Genomic DNA, 20282 nt, shown 5'->3' with positions numbered 1-20282 from the left:
TTGATTGATAATCTGGGAGTGAGCTACCCAGAATTGTAAGGGGAAATATTTTTTTTGTGTGTGTTGTGTCTACAACAATCTGTGTAAACACGTTGTTAAAACAAACGTTTTTCACATTTTACTAATAAATTACAATGTCATACAGCGTTAGATCTCAGTCACTCAGTTACGTTATGTTCTCTTTCGACCCCCCTTTTCTGATCTGACTCTAACTAACAATGCCAGTATAAATTCACACTTGATCTGATGAGGTTCGTTTTCAAAAAATATTGCATTAGTGCGACAATGTTTTCTGATTGGTACTATTCAGGTGATAAAATGATTTCTTTGAATTGTTACATATATTTGTTTCTTTCTTTTTTACCCGGTGCTGCGTTGACATCGTGCACCAGAAGGCATGAGCTTAGTCAGTGCGAGAAGGAGCACGCAGGTGGTCGGTTGCTTGTACTATAACAAGCTTGACTTGGCGGCGATCAACACACATGTACTGTACAAGGCATGTGCGGGGCCCACTGAGAAAAGAAGAGTTTTCATGGCTCACCTTGCAGAGGAACTTCGTTGTTGCTTCTTACAAGAAATGGCGATGGATAAAGCAAAAGAGGATGCAACAGCCCCTTCAGTGTAATAGTAACCACAGCATAGAGAGAAGTGTGTACATTGCAACAGTACACATGTCGTAAATATGGAAAGGACGGTCCTTGGGTTTTTTTTCTTTATTTTGCCTGATACAATTACTTGTATTAGGAATGTGTTAGTTTTTGTATACCCCTTGGAGTCAGAGCGCAGGGTCAGCCATTGTACAGCACCCTTGGAGCAATTACAGATTAAGGGTCTTGCTCAAGGGCCCAGCAGAGTAGGATCTCTTTTTGGCAGTGACAGGGATTTGAACTGGCAACCTTCTGGATACTAGCACTCATCCTTCACCTCAGAACCACCACTCCGCCCCAATTTGTGTGAACTGTTAACATTTAAATCTGATGATTGCAAATAGCGCAGAACTGACCTCTCTGTACTATTCTTTTCGCTGCACGTCCTGGTGTACAAAAGAAACCGCACCGTTCACCAAAATGTAGAGGCTGCATGGGCAAGATCGAAAAACAAAAAAAAAACCCGGCCATTAATTACAAGCGCAAGAAGGCATGCGAATGAATCTGAATAATATGAATAATGTTGCATCCGTGCTGCAATGTTTTCCGAAATGTACCATACAGGTCGTAAAATGAATAATTCCAAATATCATATATACCTATGTCTTTGTTTTTTGTCAGTGCGACTTTGATATCATGGACCATAAGGTGTATACTAATTCAGCGTGAGCAGGAACACTCAATAAAACTGAATAAAAATCAAGTGATGGTGTGATACGAAGAAGGCAGATTTACCAGCGTTTGTGTGTCAGCTTTTATCCCTCCAGATAAGAGAATTTCCAGTTCCATTGTCTCAAAACACCACTCACATCTACAGTTATTCCCAGTTTCAAATAAAAACTAACAGTGTCAAATCCCTGGGGAAGCGATGGTATGTATCGTGATCATGACTGAGAGAATAAAAGTGAAAAAAAAACCCTAACTTTTACAAGTACTTTTATTGTGGACTTCAGGCTTCACACATTATGTAGTTTATGTCTACATTTTGTCATTTATTACTAAAATATGAAAAATGTTTCTGTTTTAACAATGTGTTTACAATGATTGTTGTAGAAATGGAGCACACATGAAATGCATGTGTTCCAAATAACGATCTATTATTTCCACTCTAAAACTCCAGCACTTCACTCCCAGATAATCAAGGTATGAGCGGGGAGAACTTTGTGCACGTTCTGCAGCATGGGGGGATGGGATACCAAGCTACTTGCTGCTTGTCTTGATTGGCAAAATTTACAGGACAAAAGACACTGATGGAGAGGTGTGAAGGGATTTAAGGTGGGCCGGATTTACAAGTTTTTCATAGGCTTTGGTAATTCTAGTGTTAAAGGTTACTCTTTATATACAAATTCTGAAAAATCATCAGATTTTATTCTAATTTATAAGAAGCAATGAAAATGTGATCTGAAGGCTGAAAATAGAATGATTATATGAACAAAATATTTTTAAATTGCCACTATAAATAACTAAAATGGCATGTTTATTTTAGATAAAGTAACACGCTTTCAGTGACAAATTGTTTTTAAATTTTCTTTTTTTGAGATTAAATTTGGTATAGTGTGAAAATGTCCTTCAATAGATTGTTGCTCCACCCAAGGTTGGTTACAGCCTTATACCTGGTACTCTAAGGGTTGACTCTGTTTCACTTTGAAATTGATTAAATTGGATTTGACCATGGGTTGATTGATTTATTTCTTTTGTTGTTAACATTCCAGGCCTTGCTTAATCATTGTGAATTGTGAATGCTGCTTATAATTATCTCTTACAGACAACAGTAACTACCATGTCTTCACTTTCACTCCTGCTGCATGTATGTTAGTTTATTTGCAGCAATACTTTTCCTTGTAGTAGGTAAATCTTATTTTGTATTTCTTATTCAGTTTCGATACAAAAGGAGAGTTTATAAGCAAGCAAATATTGATGAAAAGCAGTTGGCCAAACTTCATACGAAGGTAAGTCAAAGCATTTTTACTTTGTTAAAAGTGTAATGGCCTTTAAATTTGTGTTTTAAAGAAAAGGACAGCTATGTGTGTGTTGCTTTTTGGAAAGAACACATGTAAATAATAAGTTTACAGTAAAATCCAAGAGATGAAGGGGCAATAGGCACCCTTTGTTTGAGACTGGGATAAGTGAAAAGGCAAATCTCCTGAAAAATTCTTTTACATATTATTGTTGATGGCTTTCTACAGGACATAGACATTTAACTATCTTGCAAAAGAGTCACCTGCTTTGAAGATCTGATTGCTTTGATTGGTATCTCATCTACAGTAGATTTGAAGACATTGGTTTCTAATTAGCGTACAGTGGTATATGTACTTGTTGACAGCTAACAACAGGGTTGGTGTTAAATCCAGGAAAATGTGTTTACACTATTGTTCAACAAAGGAAATTGGTATGTGCCATTGTTTCAGTGATGCCATGTTGATCTAGGCAGAGATTAAAGCACTTCCAGTATATGGCTGTCAGTAAATCAGAATAAAGGCAAGTATGGTCAGTGATCCCTAACTGCTGCCTGCTTTCCATTATGCTTTTGGGACCTTACTGACTTGGCAACACCCTGTAACAACAGTGACTTATACCTGGCCCAGGTTCCCTGAGGCCGTTAACATAAATAACTACTTTATACCAGAATTGTGTTAGAAATGTGTAACTTAGATATTTATTTACTACGATTTCATACAATAAATAACAAAATTTTATGTAATATGTTGCAATATTTGATCTAATGAAGATGTTTTATCCAGTAAACAAAATGAATACAGATTTTGAAATAGATTTTTGTAACTGTGAAATTGAAAACCTTACTTATGTACAATATTATCAAGTTTAAATATAGTGAATGACAGCAGCAAATGTTTGAGGAATATTTGAATAAACTTTTCCTACTGTTGTAACATGGTCAAAAGGTTGAGAGCCAATATCCTTAAACCTGTGTTTTCTGGAAATGTGCATTTCTGGTTACATATGGCAAATTTGCTAAGAGGATGTGCCAGATCAACACTCTCCTGATAATACAGAAAATCAAAGAAAATCATTTCCAGAACAGGGACACCGGGACCCACTCCACAGCAGGGGGAGAACTGGAGCCTGCAAGTGATTGGGAGAAACCAGGTAAGAGTGGAGGTCCAGGGTCTCGGAATGTGGAAAGCAAATTCACTGGAGATAAAGGAGCTGAAACTTATGCAGAATTGGTTTTGAAACCAGACTGCTTGATCAGTGGTGGTTTTATCCAACATTGTATTTGCCCTGTGAGAGAGAACTTAGGCAGGAATGGGAATACAGTACTCACATACAGTACCTCTTGCTGGGTGTCATTTGGAATTTGATCCAGTGGCTAAGAAGGTTGCCTCAATGTGACTTCAAGGCAGTGGTGGAAAGTAACATATCAGAATTACTTTGATTACAGTACATGAGTAGGTTATGTTGGGAATCGTACTTTTTAAAGTATTTTTAAATGCAAATGCTTTTAATTTGTAAAAGTGTGTTTAATAGGTAACAGTCCTTCATTTTGCCCATCTCTAATTGTCATTAACTTATAAAGTGCATTGGATCAGTATTAATTGAAGAATGGTATTGAATAAAATAATAATTTTCTCACCGTATTTTAGCAAAATATATGCCTGTGCATCCTTAAGTATTTGGAAGTATACAGTAACTACATAATAAATTCAAGTGAAGTTCTGTTTTTAAAAGGAAATTAGAAATGTTCTTTTTAAATTAGTTTCATCTGATTCTTTTGTGCATGCAACTCACAGGTTTTGCTTTCACCAACTCAGGATTTCACAAATTGTTAGAGGGGTTGACTTTATACTGCTATGATTTTGTTCTAACTTGGATGACACATTCATACTAAACAATGTGATAACCAATAGAAAACTGAGTAAATATGCTTTGGGGCAGCAACTGAGTACTTTTTTGTTGCCCAACAGCACTTGGAAGAAAAAATAAAAGTAATTCAACAACATTCAGTTTTTTTTATATTCAAGAATTTGAAAAAAGTGTAGTGAAATGTTGTGAACTAGAGTACAATCCATGCAGCTTGCAAGTTCAAGCAGATACATTTGTGGCTAGACAGATAGATGCATACAGTTCCGGAATTTTTTCAATGTTCATATAAAGGAATGGATGTACAGTGAAAAGAGTGGAACACAGTAAGGGGCAGAAAAAAACCTTAGTAATATTTAAATCATCAGCATTCCAAGTTAGTACATTGTTCAGCTTAATGCTTGAGATATTCCATCTATTGCCTATGGGCTATTCAACACACTTACAGTCGATTCTAAGAGAATATACCCAGTTAAAGTGTAAATCTGCAAAAATTGACAGCAGCATTGGGGGAAAAATCAAACTACAGAGTTTACCATGTATTTACTGATCTATCTTAATCAATAAAAACAAATCTGATTATCCAGGAACAATAAAAGAAAGGCTTATATCATAACCACTAACAAGTAAAGCGGTAGTAATTATGGTAGCCCGTCAATCTCACAAATAGCATTTATTTTATATGCTTATTTATATAGAAGCTGACACTTTATATTAAAATTACTGCGGGTTCACTCATATTCTTACCTCAAGTTATAAAAGTCACTTTACTTGAGAATTGTTCATTTACATATTACTTACAAAATCTAGTTTTATTTTTTCTGGTAGCACAATACAATTACAATAAACAAATCTGAAAATTCCAGTAATATTTACCTTTGGTGTTTTTTTCTAACTTTTTTGTCAGTTAACTATCTGATATTACAGTGCTTTCATTTTGTCTATATTTTCTATGTGAAAATAGTTTTGTAGTTTTTAAATCATGGACATGTGATGTGTTACACAGACATTTGAATTTTATTTGATTTGTAGAAAATGGTTTCAAAATTATGTTTGTGGCTTTATATTAATTAACAGTGTTTTAATATCATTAATTTTTCTTAAAACCATAACCTTTTATTTCCATTAGGCCATGTCCCATGTGGCCAAGCTACTGTGTCTGCATTGTGACAATTACATATCATGAAGACCTAAAATTAAAGACATATTTTTCTCATCTGTACTTACTATGAAAAAATTAACAATATAAGACTTCTGCTGGTGCTGGACATAATCCATATACTATATTTAAAAGAATTAAATTACCCTTCATTGTATAAGTGTGTTTCTATTTGTAGACTCCTGTGAAATAAGGTAAAATGTGAAGGTCAAAGTATTGTGTAAAGAAACAGTTTGTCTTTTTGATATACTCATTGGTGTTTTCCTGAGTCAACCTATCCTTTCATCTGATTTAAACAGAATGAAAGGAAATAGTTTTCTTTAGAAGAACAGCATTACACTCAGCAGGAATAAATGCTCTCAGTCAAAAAGCTTTTGTCATCCTTCAGGTAACGCACAGCTAAATTGTTTTCTGTTTTGATCTTTTAGGCCAACTTACGGAAATTTATGGATCACATCCAACATCACCAGATGGATAAAATTATCAAGATGCTTGAAAGAGGCCTTGATCCCAATTACCATGATCCTGAAACTGGCGGTATGATAATACACATTGTATTCCAAGCTTTGAAATGTATTTTATTTCCTTTTTTTGGTGTTTTAATTACAGTGTCAGTTACACTGAAGAGAAGAGTGAGGTGTCTTTTATTCCAATCTTCTAGTCAAAAAGTTTATTCAGTTGTAATATTTTCATAGTATTTTTATTCTGCTACACCACACCTAATGTATATGTAGTGTGTCACTGCTAAGTTTGTTTTATATATTGAAGATTCATGTTCATTTAGCGCCAACATCAGTTTAAAACAACATGAGGATTTACAAGCTTTAAATAAATTTTGGCTACAAAATGTACAAAAATGTTTGTGTTTGGTAGGAGAAAACTCATTTTGAAAGTAAGAGAAAATAGTGATAGTTTTGCTTATCATGATGTCAAAAGGAACAGCTGGATTCACCCCCACTATTATATAGAAGTAGAAGCAAAAGATAACACTTTCAGTATAAATGTGTCCTTTAACCATTAACTACTTGTGCTAGTGTAATTTTTATTCATCATTCTTTTACTTGAACCTACCGGCAGCATCCGCCATCTATCCTCAGTTTGATTCACTACAAGTACAGTGTCATAATGGTTTCTCTTCAGTGTTCTTTCAGCTGGTTTTATGAGTGGATGCACGGTTGCAACTTCCATATGGTGCATTTGGTATTAAATTACATTGAAAACATGTACAATTAAAAACATTTTGCAATATTTTATATTACAGCCTTACAGTGTGCATATAAATAGTCATTTTAACACTGGTACATAAAGTACACTGCACAAGTGCTTATGAGATGAGAACTGGTGCGAGTAGTTAAATGTTAAATTGCAGCTACTTTACTAACTGCGCTGTATCGCAACATTAAGAATATTGTTACCGTAAATCACCAGGATGCTTTTTAATGTTTTTATTTTATTCTCTTTCAGTTCTCCACCTTCCTTCATCATACATTTACACAGCAAATCTTGACACAGGAATGGATAATTAGAAAAATCTGAAATGAATAAAAAGGCCTTATTTATTTTGCCTTACTTAATTTGATAAGCCATATCTGTCTTTGGGATTCTTTGTGATTTTTCTCACACTTGTGCATTTTCCTTTTTGTCACCTTCAATATATTTAAAACACTACTATTTTTATTTATTAAAATATTTCTTATTTTACAAATAATACCTTTATTTTATTAACTCCCACCCAAATGTTGTTCTTTCTAAATATCTTAAATATTCACACAAGCAGCCATGCAATATGTTCTTGTTTCACATCAGATTCTAGTCAGTATTTGTTTTGTTTTTCCTTTTATAGTACAGTTTTTCTGACTTTTTTTCTGACTTTCTTTAAATTCTACTCTTGGGCAGGGCACACTTTTTGCTGCCTGTCTCTAAATTACATTTTTGTTTAAACTTCAATTTATGTGCCTTCTCCAAGACCAGACTTGTCACTTTATTTATATATTTATTTATTTTGAGGATTACTTCTCAATGACTACTTTATATTGCAGTATTCAATACTAAATCTTATTAAAACAGGTCACACACCCCACCCCTTACCCACCCAGGGAGCTCAGATATACAGATGGAAGACTAATTTTGTGGTCATCCATCATGCTGTAGTATTCAAAAGGTCAGCTGTGCTTCAGCATGCTCAGTTATTTGAATGCAACATTAATATGTGACAGTTACACTCTAAAGAAATCTTATATGCTTCCTTTAAAATTTATTTACATTTTTTCTAGTTTTAAGTGAAATAAAACTAACTTTTCTCATTGTTTTATGGCAACTTGGTTAAGATTCTTTGGAGCAAGAAAAGAAGTTATGCCAGCAGTGAGCTATAACCTATCACACTACATTTTTCATTAATTAGAAGTGTCCCATTGGGTAAAACCCCAAGCAGTGTTGTAAGAATAAATTAGGGGCAATTCTGATCCCAAGAATGTTTTATTTGCAATAAACCCTTTTTATTTAATTTGTCTTTATCTGATTTTTCAATATAATGGGCTCTTGGTTTTTAGGCAGATCCAGACCATATGTTTGCTGTAAGAGACAATTCATTTGATATGACTCTGGAAAAAAAATTGAAAATCACACTGTGCAAGTTTTCTTGTGTAAACGATCATTCTGTGGTTGACACCTTTAACACTAGAATTACCAGAGCCTGCGAAAAAACTCGTAATTCCGTCCCACCTTAAATCGCTTCTTAAATCCCTTCACACCTCTCCACCAGCGTCCTTTGTCTTCTAAATGTGCTGATAAAGAGAAGGTTGGAGCAGCCGGCTATTCCATCCCCCCACCAATTTAGAACGTGCACGAACTTCAGCTTGATTGAGTATCTGGGAGTGAAGTGGAATTTTAGAGTGGAAATAATAGAGCGTTGTTTGGAACACACGCATTTCATGTCTGTTCCGTTTCTACAGTAATCTGTGTCAACACATTGTTAAAACAGAAACATTTTTTATATTCTAGTAGTAGATGACAAAATGTAGGCATAAACTATATAGTGTATGAAGCCTGAAGTCCAAATAGAAAAGAAACAGTTTCACAAGAATAACACAATTGCGCTTTTATTCAAAAATATAACTGCAGAAACAAAAAGCCGCCTTAACATGCGACATTGACAGTAGTTTCTTGTAACTGCCTCCGTGGTTCAATAGACTCAGTCCCCGCTTGGGAATCAAGAAGTCACGAGTTCGATCCTGCCCCTCCGTTTTGAGAAGTAAACTGCTCTTAGTCTTACTGTTTTAGAATAAAAGCATACATTTGATTTCAGTCTGTAACAGCCGGTGCAATTTATGATCCTTGTAAAGGTTAGCTTTTTTTTTTTCACTTTTCATTCTCTCAGTCGCGTTCAGAATCAATCCATACAACCCCATCTGACACGGCTGTTTTCACTAAAGACGCGCTATAGCTCTGCAGTGTACCACGATGCATACTAACACCCACCCCAACGGGTTCTGACACACAAACGCTGGCGAAGCTGCCCTCTTCGTATGTCACCGTCACTTGCTTTTCTTTTTATTCAGTTTTATTGAGTGTTCCTGCCAGTCCCCGCATGTTGCTGTATGCTGTTTCTTTTGTACTCCAGGACATGCAGAGAAAGAATGGTAAAGACCAGTAACTTCGGCGCTATATGCAATCATCAGACACTCCCCATCTGCCCGTGTCGTTCAAACACAGGAACATATATTGGTGTAAAAGTATAACAAAAGTGCACTTTTATTCAAGTGCACTTTTTCCATCGCCTTTTCCTGTAAGAAGCAATGTACACACTTCTCTCTATGCTGTGGTTTCTATTACACACCTGAAAGAAAGAGACAATACATGTGAAAATATCCAGCATACAGCAACATGCGGGGACTGGCAGGAACACTCAATAAAACTGAATAAAAAGAAAATCAAGTGACGGTGAGATACGAAGAAGGCAGCTTCGCCAGCGTCTGTGTGTCAGAACCGGGTGGGGCGTTAGTATGCATCGTGGTACAACGCAGAGCTATAGCGCCTGTATTCTGTTTCCTTTGTACTCCAGGGCATGCAGAGGAGAGAATAGTAAAGAGCAGTAAGTTCAGCGCTATATGCAATCATCAGACACTCCCCATCTGCCCGTTGTTTTGTTATACTTTTCAATACTTTTTACTGCTCAAACGGGCATGCTCAAAAAATACACGTGTAATGCCACGAAAAGTGCACGCAGACACTTCATTTCGCAAACAAAACAAGTGCACTTTTATTCAAAACTACCTGTATAACCGAAGTTAAAAGAAAGCAAGTTACAGTAGGCGATTGATACGACAGCTTGCATGGTGCAATGCTAAGAAGTGCAGATTTTCATTCCGTGCTATATAAAATCATCACATTCAAATATTAACAGTTCCCACACACCCAAGGACCGTCCTTCCTACATTTACGACACGTGTACTTGTTGCCGTGTACACACCTCTCTGTGCTATGGTTTCTATTACACTGAATGAGCACCTGACACTGTACTTTCTTCCCTGGGGAAGGTCCGCATCAGAGAATTTCCAGTTCCTGCATAAATTCACACCCGATCTGGCGCTGTTCGTTTTCAAATAATATTGCATTAGTGCGATTATATTTTCACATATATTGTCTCTTTCTTTCAGGTGTGTAATAGAAACCACAGCATAGAGAGAAGTGTGTACATTGCTTCTTACAGGAAAAGGCGATGGAAAAAGTGCACTTGAATAAAAGTGCACTTTTGTTATACTTTTACACCAATATATGTTCCTGTGTTTGAGCGACACGGGCAGATGGGGAGTGTCTGATGATTGCATATAGCGCCGAAGTTACTGGTCTTTACCATTCTTTTCTCTGCATGTCCTGGAGTACAAAAGAAACAGCATACAGCAACATGCGGGACAATAAAACTGAATAAAAAGAAAAGCAAGTGACGGTGAGATACGAAGAAGGCAGCTTCGCCAGCGTTTGTGTGTCAGAACCCGGGGGGGTTGGGGTTTGCGTTAGTATGCATCGTGGTACACTGCAGAGCTATAGCGCGTCTTTAGTGAAAACAGCCGTGTCAGATGGGGTTGTATGGATTGATTCTGAGCGCGACTGAGAGAATGAAAAGTGAATTAAAAAAAAGCTAACCTTTACAAGGATCATAAATTGCACCGGCTGTTACAACTGAAATCAAATGTATGCTTTTATTCTAAAACAGTAAGACTAAGAGCAGTTTACTTCTCAAAACGGAGGGGCACAGGATCGAACTCGTGACTTCTTGATTCCCAAGCGGGGACTGAGTCTATTGAACCACGGAGGCAGTTACAAGAAACTACTGTCAATGTCGCATGTTAAGGGCTTTTGTTTCTGCAGTTATATTTTGAATAAAAGCGCAATTGTGTTATTCTTGTGAAAATGTTTCTTTGCTATTTGGACTTCAGGCTTCATACACTATATAGTTTATGCCTACATTTTGTCATCTACTACTAGAATATAAAAAACGTTTCTGTTTTAACAATGTGTTGACACAGATTACTGTAGAAACGGAACAGACATGAAATGCGTGTGTTCCAAACAACGATCTATTATTTCCACTCTAAAACTCCACTTCACTCCCAGATACTCAATCAAGCTGAAGTTCGTGCACGTTCTAAATTGGTGGGGGGATGGAATAGCCGGCTGCTCCAAGCTTCTCTTTATCAGCACATTTAGAAGACAAAGGGCGCTGGCGGAGAGGTGTGAAGGGATTTAAGAAGCAGTTTAAGATGGGACGGAATTACGAGTTTTTTCGTAGGCTCTGGTAATTCTAGTGTTAAGGTTTAAGCCCCCTCCTACTATTCACATGCTTTTGTTCACTTTGCCATGATGTGCTTGTGCAATGTCTACACTTATTACTAAATATTTGCCTTGAAAATGGCTTCAAAAAAGATGGAAAAAATGGAAAGCAATTGAAAATAAGGTGAAGTTTCTTACTTTTTTAAACATACATTTCAGAGCCACATTTTAGAGCATTAGAATGTAAGGAATTTAACTAACGAAAAGTTGTTAAAGCTTCTTTGTTTAGCTAATAGCTAAGCTGTTCCAATGTCATATCCAGATACCTATTAAAAGTTAGCAAAGTTTCTGATCCAACTACATGATTTTTTTCCATATTCCCACAATTCTTTAAATTTTGGATTTCCTCTTAGTTTTCTCTGGTGTTCTTGAGTGCATAATTCAGTTGAAAAGAGTTTAGACAGATCTATTATATCAATGACTTTGAGAAGTTTGAAGACCTAAATAAATTAATACAGTCTCCTCTAGAGCAGTGCACTTCACTTCGAAGGTGCAATGGAGCCTTAGCGCTAAAAAATGTTGCCTCTTAATAAACAGTGCAGAATAAAACTGTCCCCCAGAGAAAAATTACTGCAGACCCCTGTCTTAATGTGTTAAATGTTTACTGGCTACAAAGAGCTTTTTGACCTGTAGAAAGACAACAAACATTAAACACAACATTTTACTGGCTTATACTGATTGTTTCCATTATTTGGAAATAAGATACTATATGAAACATGGCCGAGACTCTAGTTATGCTCATTGGTAGTCTGTGAGGGTCAGTTGTGAAAAGGCTGTAGAATCGATATCATGAAAAATGAATATTGAAACAATTTTTAAAATGTTTCAATCCATACTTATCAGTATTTCAATACCTTATCTTTTAAAAACTAAACTACAGTAGATATTTCTAACTAAATATTAGGTTTTATAAAACATTAATATAATAAATTTAAAATAAACATTAATTAAAAAAAATAATCACTTAATAGCACTTGTGATTCTTGTTATGATTCACACACAACCAATTTCCTTAAAAAACAAATGTTTTCTATTATTTACCTTAACTAAACTTGCTAACTAAAGTTTCTTATGTTTTTATAATCATATTCAACCAACAATTCAAAGTTAAACATATAGTTTGATTACAAGTTTTTTTTTTTGTTTTCTGTTAAAATGGCCATTTACTGGCAAAGCATCAGGAAAATATGACCACCATAGTATACCACCCCGTAAGAGTCTTTTGCACCCTTATGACTTTATTATTTTCTTTTTTTTAGATCTTCAGCAATGTTTGAAGTTAATTCAGTACAGTGAACATCATTAACTTATACTGGGGAAATGTCCAGACTATTTTTTACAACAAAATAAGTGGTTTAATTTCTTCCTTTGCTATGTAATATGCAGAATTTATTTTACTAAAATGTTATTTCTTTTTGCATTGTCACTCTTCTTTGTTGTGTCTGGAAACCATTTACTACCACGGATTCTTTGGCAAATTTGCTTTCAGCCAACACACTGCCACAGCCTGCTGCATGTCATTTTCTGTTTGGAGTAGATGTTCGTGTTTGAAACTATGTGATCTTGCCATAAAATCTCTTTAATCGTCAAAACTAGGCTTTCTGCAGCAGTGTTTGAGCATCATTGTGTCATCCTAAATAATGTTAAAATCATCCATTATTACTGCTTCCTCCTTATTGCACATGCGTTTTTTGTGATTAAGTAATATTGCATTATATATCAGAATGTGGCGGCTTGTAACCACATCTCTTTTTTTCTTTCTTTCTTTCTTTCCCAGAGCAATTCTGACATGTTCCCTTTTTCTATCTTGAATTTATGGGCTTGAATATTATTTTTCACATGTAGCTCCACATCCTTTTTTTGTCCTTTTGCTGTTAGACATGACCACCATTCTGGTCAGCCTGGAAGGCGTGCCTTCCATCTGTACAAGAGTGGTATAGACCCACTTTCTCACTCTTGTATCTTGAATATAGACTAACATTAGAACATCAGAACACTCTAGATGAGAACAGGCCATTCAGCCCAACAAAGCTCGCCAGTCCTATCCACTTATTTCCTCCAAGAAAACATCAAGTCAAGTTTTGAAAGTCTCTAACGTCTTATGTGCGAAATTTATCCTTAACAAGTTTCCAACTGTGTCCCTGTGTTCTTGATGAACTCATTTTAAAATACAAGTCTCGATCCACTGTACTAATTCCCTTCATAATTTAAAACACTTCAATCATGTCACCTCTTAATCTTCTTTTGCTTAAACTGTATAGGCTTAGCTCTTTTAATCTTTCCTCATAATTCAATCCCTGTAGCCCTGGAATCAGCCTAGTCGCTTTTCTCTGGACCTTTTCTAGTGCTGCTATGTCCTTTTTGTAGCCTGGAGACCAAAACTGCACATGGTACTCAAGATGAGGCCTCACCAGTGCATTCTAAAAGTTGAGCATAACCCCCTTGGACTTGTACTCCACACATTGTGCTATATATCCTCACATTCTTATTGGCTTCTGAACACTGTCGGGAAGTTGATAGCTTAGAGTCCACTATGATTCCTAAATCCTTCTCATAAGGGTGTACTCTCGATTTTCCGACCACCCATTGTGTATTCAAACCTAACATTTTTACTTACTATGTGTAATACTTTACATTTATTGACATTAAATTTCATCTGCCACAAATCTGCCCAAGCCTGTATGCTATCCAAGTCCTTCTGTAATGATATAACGGATTCCAAATTATCTGCTAATCCACCTATCTTGGTATTATCTGCAAACTTAATCAGCTTGTTACTTATATTCCTATCTAAATCATTTATATATATTAAAAATAGTAGCTGCCCTAGCACTGACCCCTGTGGAACACCACTCTTTAACATCGGCCAGTTCTGATGAGGTTCCTCGCACCACTGAGTCACTGGTCTGATGTGGTGTGGCCCTGCTGCCTATATAGGGCAAAAGAAATGGCCTCTCTTCAGGATGGAAAATAGCAGAGGGAAAGAGAATAAGCTTCTGCATCACTCTTAATTTAGAGGAATCCTATGGATTTCTTCAATCAGTGTGGGGATGCATTCACCAATGAAACCACTCAGGACCCCATGTCCAGTCTAGCCCATGCTCATTCCTAGCATTTTCTCCAGTTTTAAAGATGCTCACATGTAGCTTAACATAAACAAGAAAGAAAGCATATTCAGGTAATTAAGTCATAAACTTGCTTTTTATGACTGTTTCTCTTCCAGTGTCATACATTTACTTGTCTCTTTCAGTCCAGGCTTTCTGGGCTCTTTTAATGTAAACAGTCTCTGTATTTCATATTTGAAACTCACACAAACAAATCTTATGTAACTGATACAAGTACATGATACAAAGCTTTCTAGATCTTTGCAGTCCAGTTTTTGGCCTGTTAGTGTCCTAGCAGCTATATTCCCCAAACTGGCCAGTCAGTTCCTGCTTTGGAAGTTCAGGGGCTACCTGCATGCAAACTTTTTGTCTGATAAATAGATTAGCTTAATAAAAATATAAAATTAAACTTAAAAAGACAATTTCACAAATAAAGACAATCTATACAAATATTTATGCTGCTAGATATTAACAGTTCTTAATCTCTTCACAACATTTGGTTTATTGGTTTTCTGATGGGTTTAGAATGTATTATCGTCTTTTCCTTTTATAATGGGAAATATTTTTAGTATTGGACTTGGCATTTTCTAACCTATTTTCAGGAACAGATTAGAATGGGAGGGATGACTGTATTAACAATGATTTAGTTCTAATAAGCTTGGAATAGGGGACACACCTAGAATATTTAATCCTGGCATTGGCTGGGTACATTTTGAGTAATCCGAGTCAAGATGTATATATGCACTATGTATCATTTGACTTGGATTAAACCATGTTTTGCAGAGATGTAAAAGGAATGTATTTTATTAAGAGCTGACTTCCATTCATTAATTCACTCACTCATTTCCAGTTTTTCTTAGATTGTGTCGTATTGCAGTATTTGGAAAGTATTGGTATAACTTAGAGATATTCCCTGAAACTTTATAGGAGCTAAAAAGTATGATATCTACACCTGATACTAATAATGAAGAAAGTTCAGGAGAGTTGTTTTAGCAAAGTCCATACCTTGCTTACAGTAAATGAAATGTGTTAATTACAGATTATATTTGTGGCGCAGTTATTCAGAGAATGCAGCTTTACTATTGAAAGGTATTAAATATTTTGTGTTTTAGGCATAAAATATTTCTGTGATTTTGTTGTAAGTTTGTCATATCTCAGGTGTAAAATGTCTGGAGTATTAGTTCCATATTGCTGACCATCTGCTTAGTGTGTGGCATTATATTGTAACTGGTGCAGAGAGCAAATTATAGAGGAAACAATTGTATCAGAATTTCTTTTCCAAGGCTAAACAAGCCAGTACAAGTTTTTTTTCCCCCCGAATACCCTCCATTATAATATGAATATTCTTATCACAGTATTAGAATGGTATGTTAGGTAGTACCTGCCACACTCTAATGTAATCTTTAAAGAATTCTGATTTTTATCTGTTGCTCTTTTGAGATGTTGCGGGATCCCTTCAAGGTTCCTGGAGACTATGAGTGCTGTGCTGAGTGGATGCAGAACCTCTGCGTTTTTTCCAGTTGATTCTGTGATTCATCAGGTGTGTTTTCTTGCTCCTACTCTGTTCAATGCTTAAATGGACTGGGTATCGGGCAAGGTTGTGGGGTGCAGCAGCTGTGGGGCATCTGTTGGTGAACAAAGATTCACTGATCTTGACTTCGCTGACTGAGCTGTGATCTTGGTGGAGTCAATGGAGGCTCTGATCGGGGCTCTTGAAAGACTTAGCGAGGAGTCTAAATGTCTGGGCTTGCAAATGTCCTGGATAATAACCGTAAACCAGGCCTTTAATGACCTCTTAGACACAGCCTAAGTGTGCATATCTGCGGAGAGAGTGTCAGCCTTGTCGAGAGGTTTAGTTACCTAGGCAGTGACATTCGTGTCTCTCGTGACTCTTCCTATGAATTCAGTAGACTGATTGGGAGAGCATGGGGGTGTCATAAGGTTGCTGGAAATGTGTGAGTGGCGCTCCTGAAATCTTTGCAAATGGATGATGGTCCAGAACTTTAGAGTCCTGGTCCTTCTTGCTTTCCTATATGCTTCCAAGACACAGACACCATCCAGTGACCTTAGATGAAGACTGGACTCCTTCAGTACTGTTTCTCTTCGGAGAATCCTTGAGTACTGCTTATTTGACTTTGTGTCTATTGAGCGGTTGCTCACAGAGTCCCAAATGAGGCACATTATCTTTGTTGTGAGGGAGCGTCTGTTACAGCACTATGGCCATGTGACACAATTCCCTAAGGGTGATCTGGCTTGCAGGATCATCATTGTTGACCAGGCCAAGTGGATGCCTTCGTAACACCTGGCTATGGTAGATAGAGGGTTATTTCCAGAGGGTGGGACTGGACTGTTTGTCTGTCTGGGGGTTTGACAACCAGGATCCCAAGCTGTTTTGTTGCGTGGTGGGTGTGGCAACACGCTGTACCAGTGCATGCTCGCCAACCTGAACTAATCCTGCTTCTTTGTCTTCCAAATGAACAAAGTTTCAATTGAATTCAATGTTTTGTAGCAGCATTTATTAATGTACTGTATATTACAGTATGCTGAAATTATATAATTAGGTAGAGTATTATTTTAACATTGTCATTTTTCCTGGCTAATTTAAAGTGAACATTTGACTAGAAAATAAGGTATTTTTTAACATTTGCTGTGAATTTCCTAAAGTGTAATTTCAATAGGTCTTTAAATCATTTTCCAAGTATATAAACAGTATTTCAACAGGTCTACAAAATTGATCGTATTTAATCTCATGTGCAAGGTTGTTCACAGGAAATAATATGTTTTTATTCAAATCTTTATTGAATATTGAAATTGTGTGGTAGTTCTCCAGTACATTTAGGACATACAGAAGTTACCAATGAGGGTCAGTATTATAAAGTACCAAGTATTTGGGTTAACAAATAATTTTTGTTCTATTATTCTCTAAATCTCTCGTAATTATTGCAAGTTGATGACTAGATGCCCAATAATAATGGCAAATAAAATTATTGAGAGGATGCAGCCATGTTTGACTGGTATTTTAAAGTGAAGTACTCAGAATTTATATAATTTTCAGAAACTGAAGCAGCAGTGCTGGAGTGTAATAGTTTATTCAATGCACATGCATGTGGCCTAAACCCAAATGTAGTAATATGGTAAATAGCACCATTCAGCTCAGTCAGAGGCTTTTTTGCATCTACAAATAGCAAGAGCACAGGGAGCCCAGTTGCTGCTGAGCTATGTATTATACTATACACTGAAGATTTGGAAATAATTGTCTGCTTTTAAAAAAGTCATCTTTGATCTTGGGAAATATTGGGGAAAAACACCTTTATTCTGTGTGCCAGGGCCTTGGTTACAGTCTTATCATTTTTATTCAATAGGTGGTCTGTCCTGTTAGAAGTATATCATAATTGTTTTTGGGGTGGAGAGAAACAGAAGGTATAGCGTTTTAGGTTCAAATGTCTGATTTCTAACTTCCATAAATGTTGGTAGCACTAACAGGCCTAATTTAGCAGAGATTAATTTATAAAATTCAGCTGACTGGGCTTGCAGCTTTTCCTCTTTGTAGAGATTTAATAGCATCTTCAAAGGATTAAAGTTATATACAGTTTGTTTAAACATATTGTCTTGGGTTGTGGCATTTCTGTTTTGCTAAAACGAAAATCTGTCCTTTAGCTTAATTTTCTTTACATTCCAATAAGGGAGGCATCTTGTAGTATTCTATAAATGTGTTATTTATTCTCTATGCTCAGTAAATATGTTTCTGACTGCAATGTTTATTTCTGCAACAGTGTACTTATATTCATGTTTATGTGATTGATTAGCTGGCATCTTTTCATCTTTTCCTTTATGTTTGTAATAAGATTGTCATTATTTAAATAATAGCTGCTCCTCTTCTGTTGTAGTTAAAACATTGAATTCTGATTGCAAAGCCAAACAAATTTTTGTAGAGCTCAGTGGTGGTTGTTCTTAAATAGTTATATTTGATTTTGGAGATGCTGCTAATTAATTATATAACCCTTCTTGTTTGCAATTTATTTTTATGTAAGATTAGATTGCCCCTTAGATATGTCCTTGGAGCTTTGCTGACATACAGGGTGTCTGCTGCATGCTGATATCATTCTTACTTTTGGATTGTACTGAGATTTAGGTGCTATGCATTGTGTGTGAAACCTGATTTAAGTATAGCATTTGCTCATAATACTTTATTTTTGGCTGGTGCTAAGGGAGCTGGCAGCATTTTTTACAGAATTGTTTCCTTCTAAAAGTTTGTTTTCAACTGCCCCGAGAAAGGACATGCTGTCAGGGAAGGGCGTTTGTGTATGTCAGCAGCATGCACTAGTGAAGTAATGGCAGAGGCAGTGTTAGTGCAGATCAGCAGAAGGACAGTAGTAGAAGGGGCAGTAAGTAAATAATTAGATGAGCTCGTATCTGTTAATAATAAATACATGAGTGGGTTTCCAGTAAGGAAGGAAAATGAAGGAATACTAGTTAACTCAGCTATTTTGTTCACAAGCCAATGAGCCTTGATGCTAGGTGGAAGGTGAGAATAAAAATTGCATTTAAAAAGTGTACGTAGAATGTAAGCAGTTATAGCATTAATAGTTTAGTTGAGCTAGAACAAAGTAAGCAGCAATAATACAGTTTATTAGGGAAACAAACAGGATTAAGGGAAAGAGATAAAAACTTGTTCTTGTGTGAGCTTGAAGTGTGCCAGCAGTAGAGGGAAGATAGCGTGTAGTAGTGAGAACATCTTAAACAGTAAATACAGGAGCTTAGAGAAGGCCAGAAAGTATTAAAACAGACACTGCAGTTAAGCATATATGTAGTTTATATTTAATACTAAAATGGCTTAATAGTCACTTGTACAAATAATTATTTTGAGACCAATGCAAGTCCTATGTTTGATTTTTTGAAAGCTGGCTTTGGCAAGGTAAGTTCCCAGGAGCCTTGCATCTGGAGGAGCTGCCAGCGGACCCAGCCCTTCCCAGTCTAGGTCACTGAACTTAAGGAGGTGGTGGTTAGCCAATGTGGTAGTAACGAATTAGCAGATCATGACCAGCTGTTATTTAGGGAGATAGTGTGCACCCCCATATTGGCATGGGAAGAGACCCCTGATCAGAAAGTTAGAAACCAATGGGTCAAAGTCAGATGTAAGTGCAATGCAAGAGGTGAACACTCTCTGGGGCCAACAACCACAGATTGTGAGGTTTTCAACTCTTCTCAAGACTTTGCAGAGCTGGATTGTGACTCTGATAACTCTGAGGTGATAGGTGTTATGATCAGCTGCTTTATTACATTTTTTCTGGGTTTTCCTTGGGTTGTTATTAAAGGTTCTACATGCAGTATAGGATTTTGAAGCTCAAGGTATTTATTTCTGACATTTTTTTTTGTTTTCTCTCATGACACCTTTTTGTTTCCCATTGGGCATCACCATATTGAGGAATTTTTGTTGACAGTTATTATGCTTTTCTCAGGCAAGGTCAAATGGAAGTTTGTGATGTGTGACATTACCAAGTCTAAGGTATAAAATTCAACATTGTTCACTTCCTGATAGTCAGAGGTTACAGATAGGATTTGAAAATTGTATCTAGTCAATGCTTTTTTTTTTTTTTTTCCCTGGTGAAATTTTTCTACATGTGTTTTCCTCAGTAAGAATTTTTGTTTAATGTTTGGGGTTAGATGTCACTATTTATTAATTTTTCTTGGCATTGAACATGGGCTGACTTTTTGACTATG

General features: G+C 36.3%; 1 protein-coding gene across 3 annotated transcripts in view; it reads left to right on the top strand.

Annotated features, from left to right (window-relative positions):
• Positions 1 to 20282, top strand: part of shank2b (SH3 and multiple ankyrin repeat domains 2b) — a 1055424-nt gene that overhangs the window by 275010 nt on the left and 760132 nt on the right. For all 3 annotated transcript variants that reach the window (XM_039749058.1, XM_039749068.1, XM_039749076.1), the window contains exons 6-7: positions 2525 to 2596; positions 6057 to 6165. In XM_039749058.1, coding sequence (XP_039604992.1) covers positions 2525 to 2596; positions 6057 to 6165 — 181 coding nt within the window. The remainder of the gene's footprint in view (positions 1 to 2524; positions 2597 to 6056; positions 6166 to 20282) is intronic.

This window comes from Polypterus senegalus, chromosome 1 (genome assembly GCF_016835505.1).
Source record: "Polypterus senegalus isolate Bchr_013 chromosome 1, ASM1683550v1, whole genome shotgun sequence".
NCBI lineage: Eukaryota > Metazoa > Chordata > Cladistia > Polypteriformes > Polypteridae > Polypterus > Polypterus senegalus.
The sequence above is the reverse complement of the archived record's forward strand: the minus strand, read 5'-3'. Positions and strand labels throughout refer to the sequence as shown.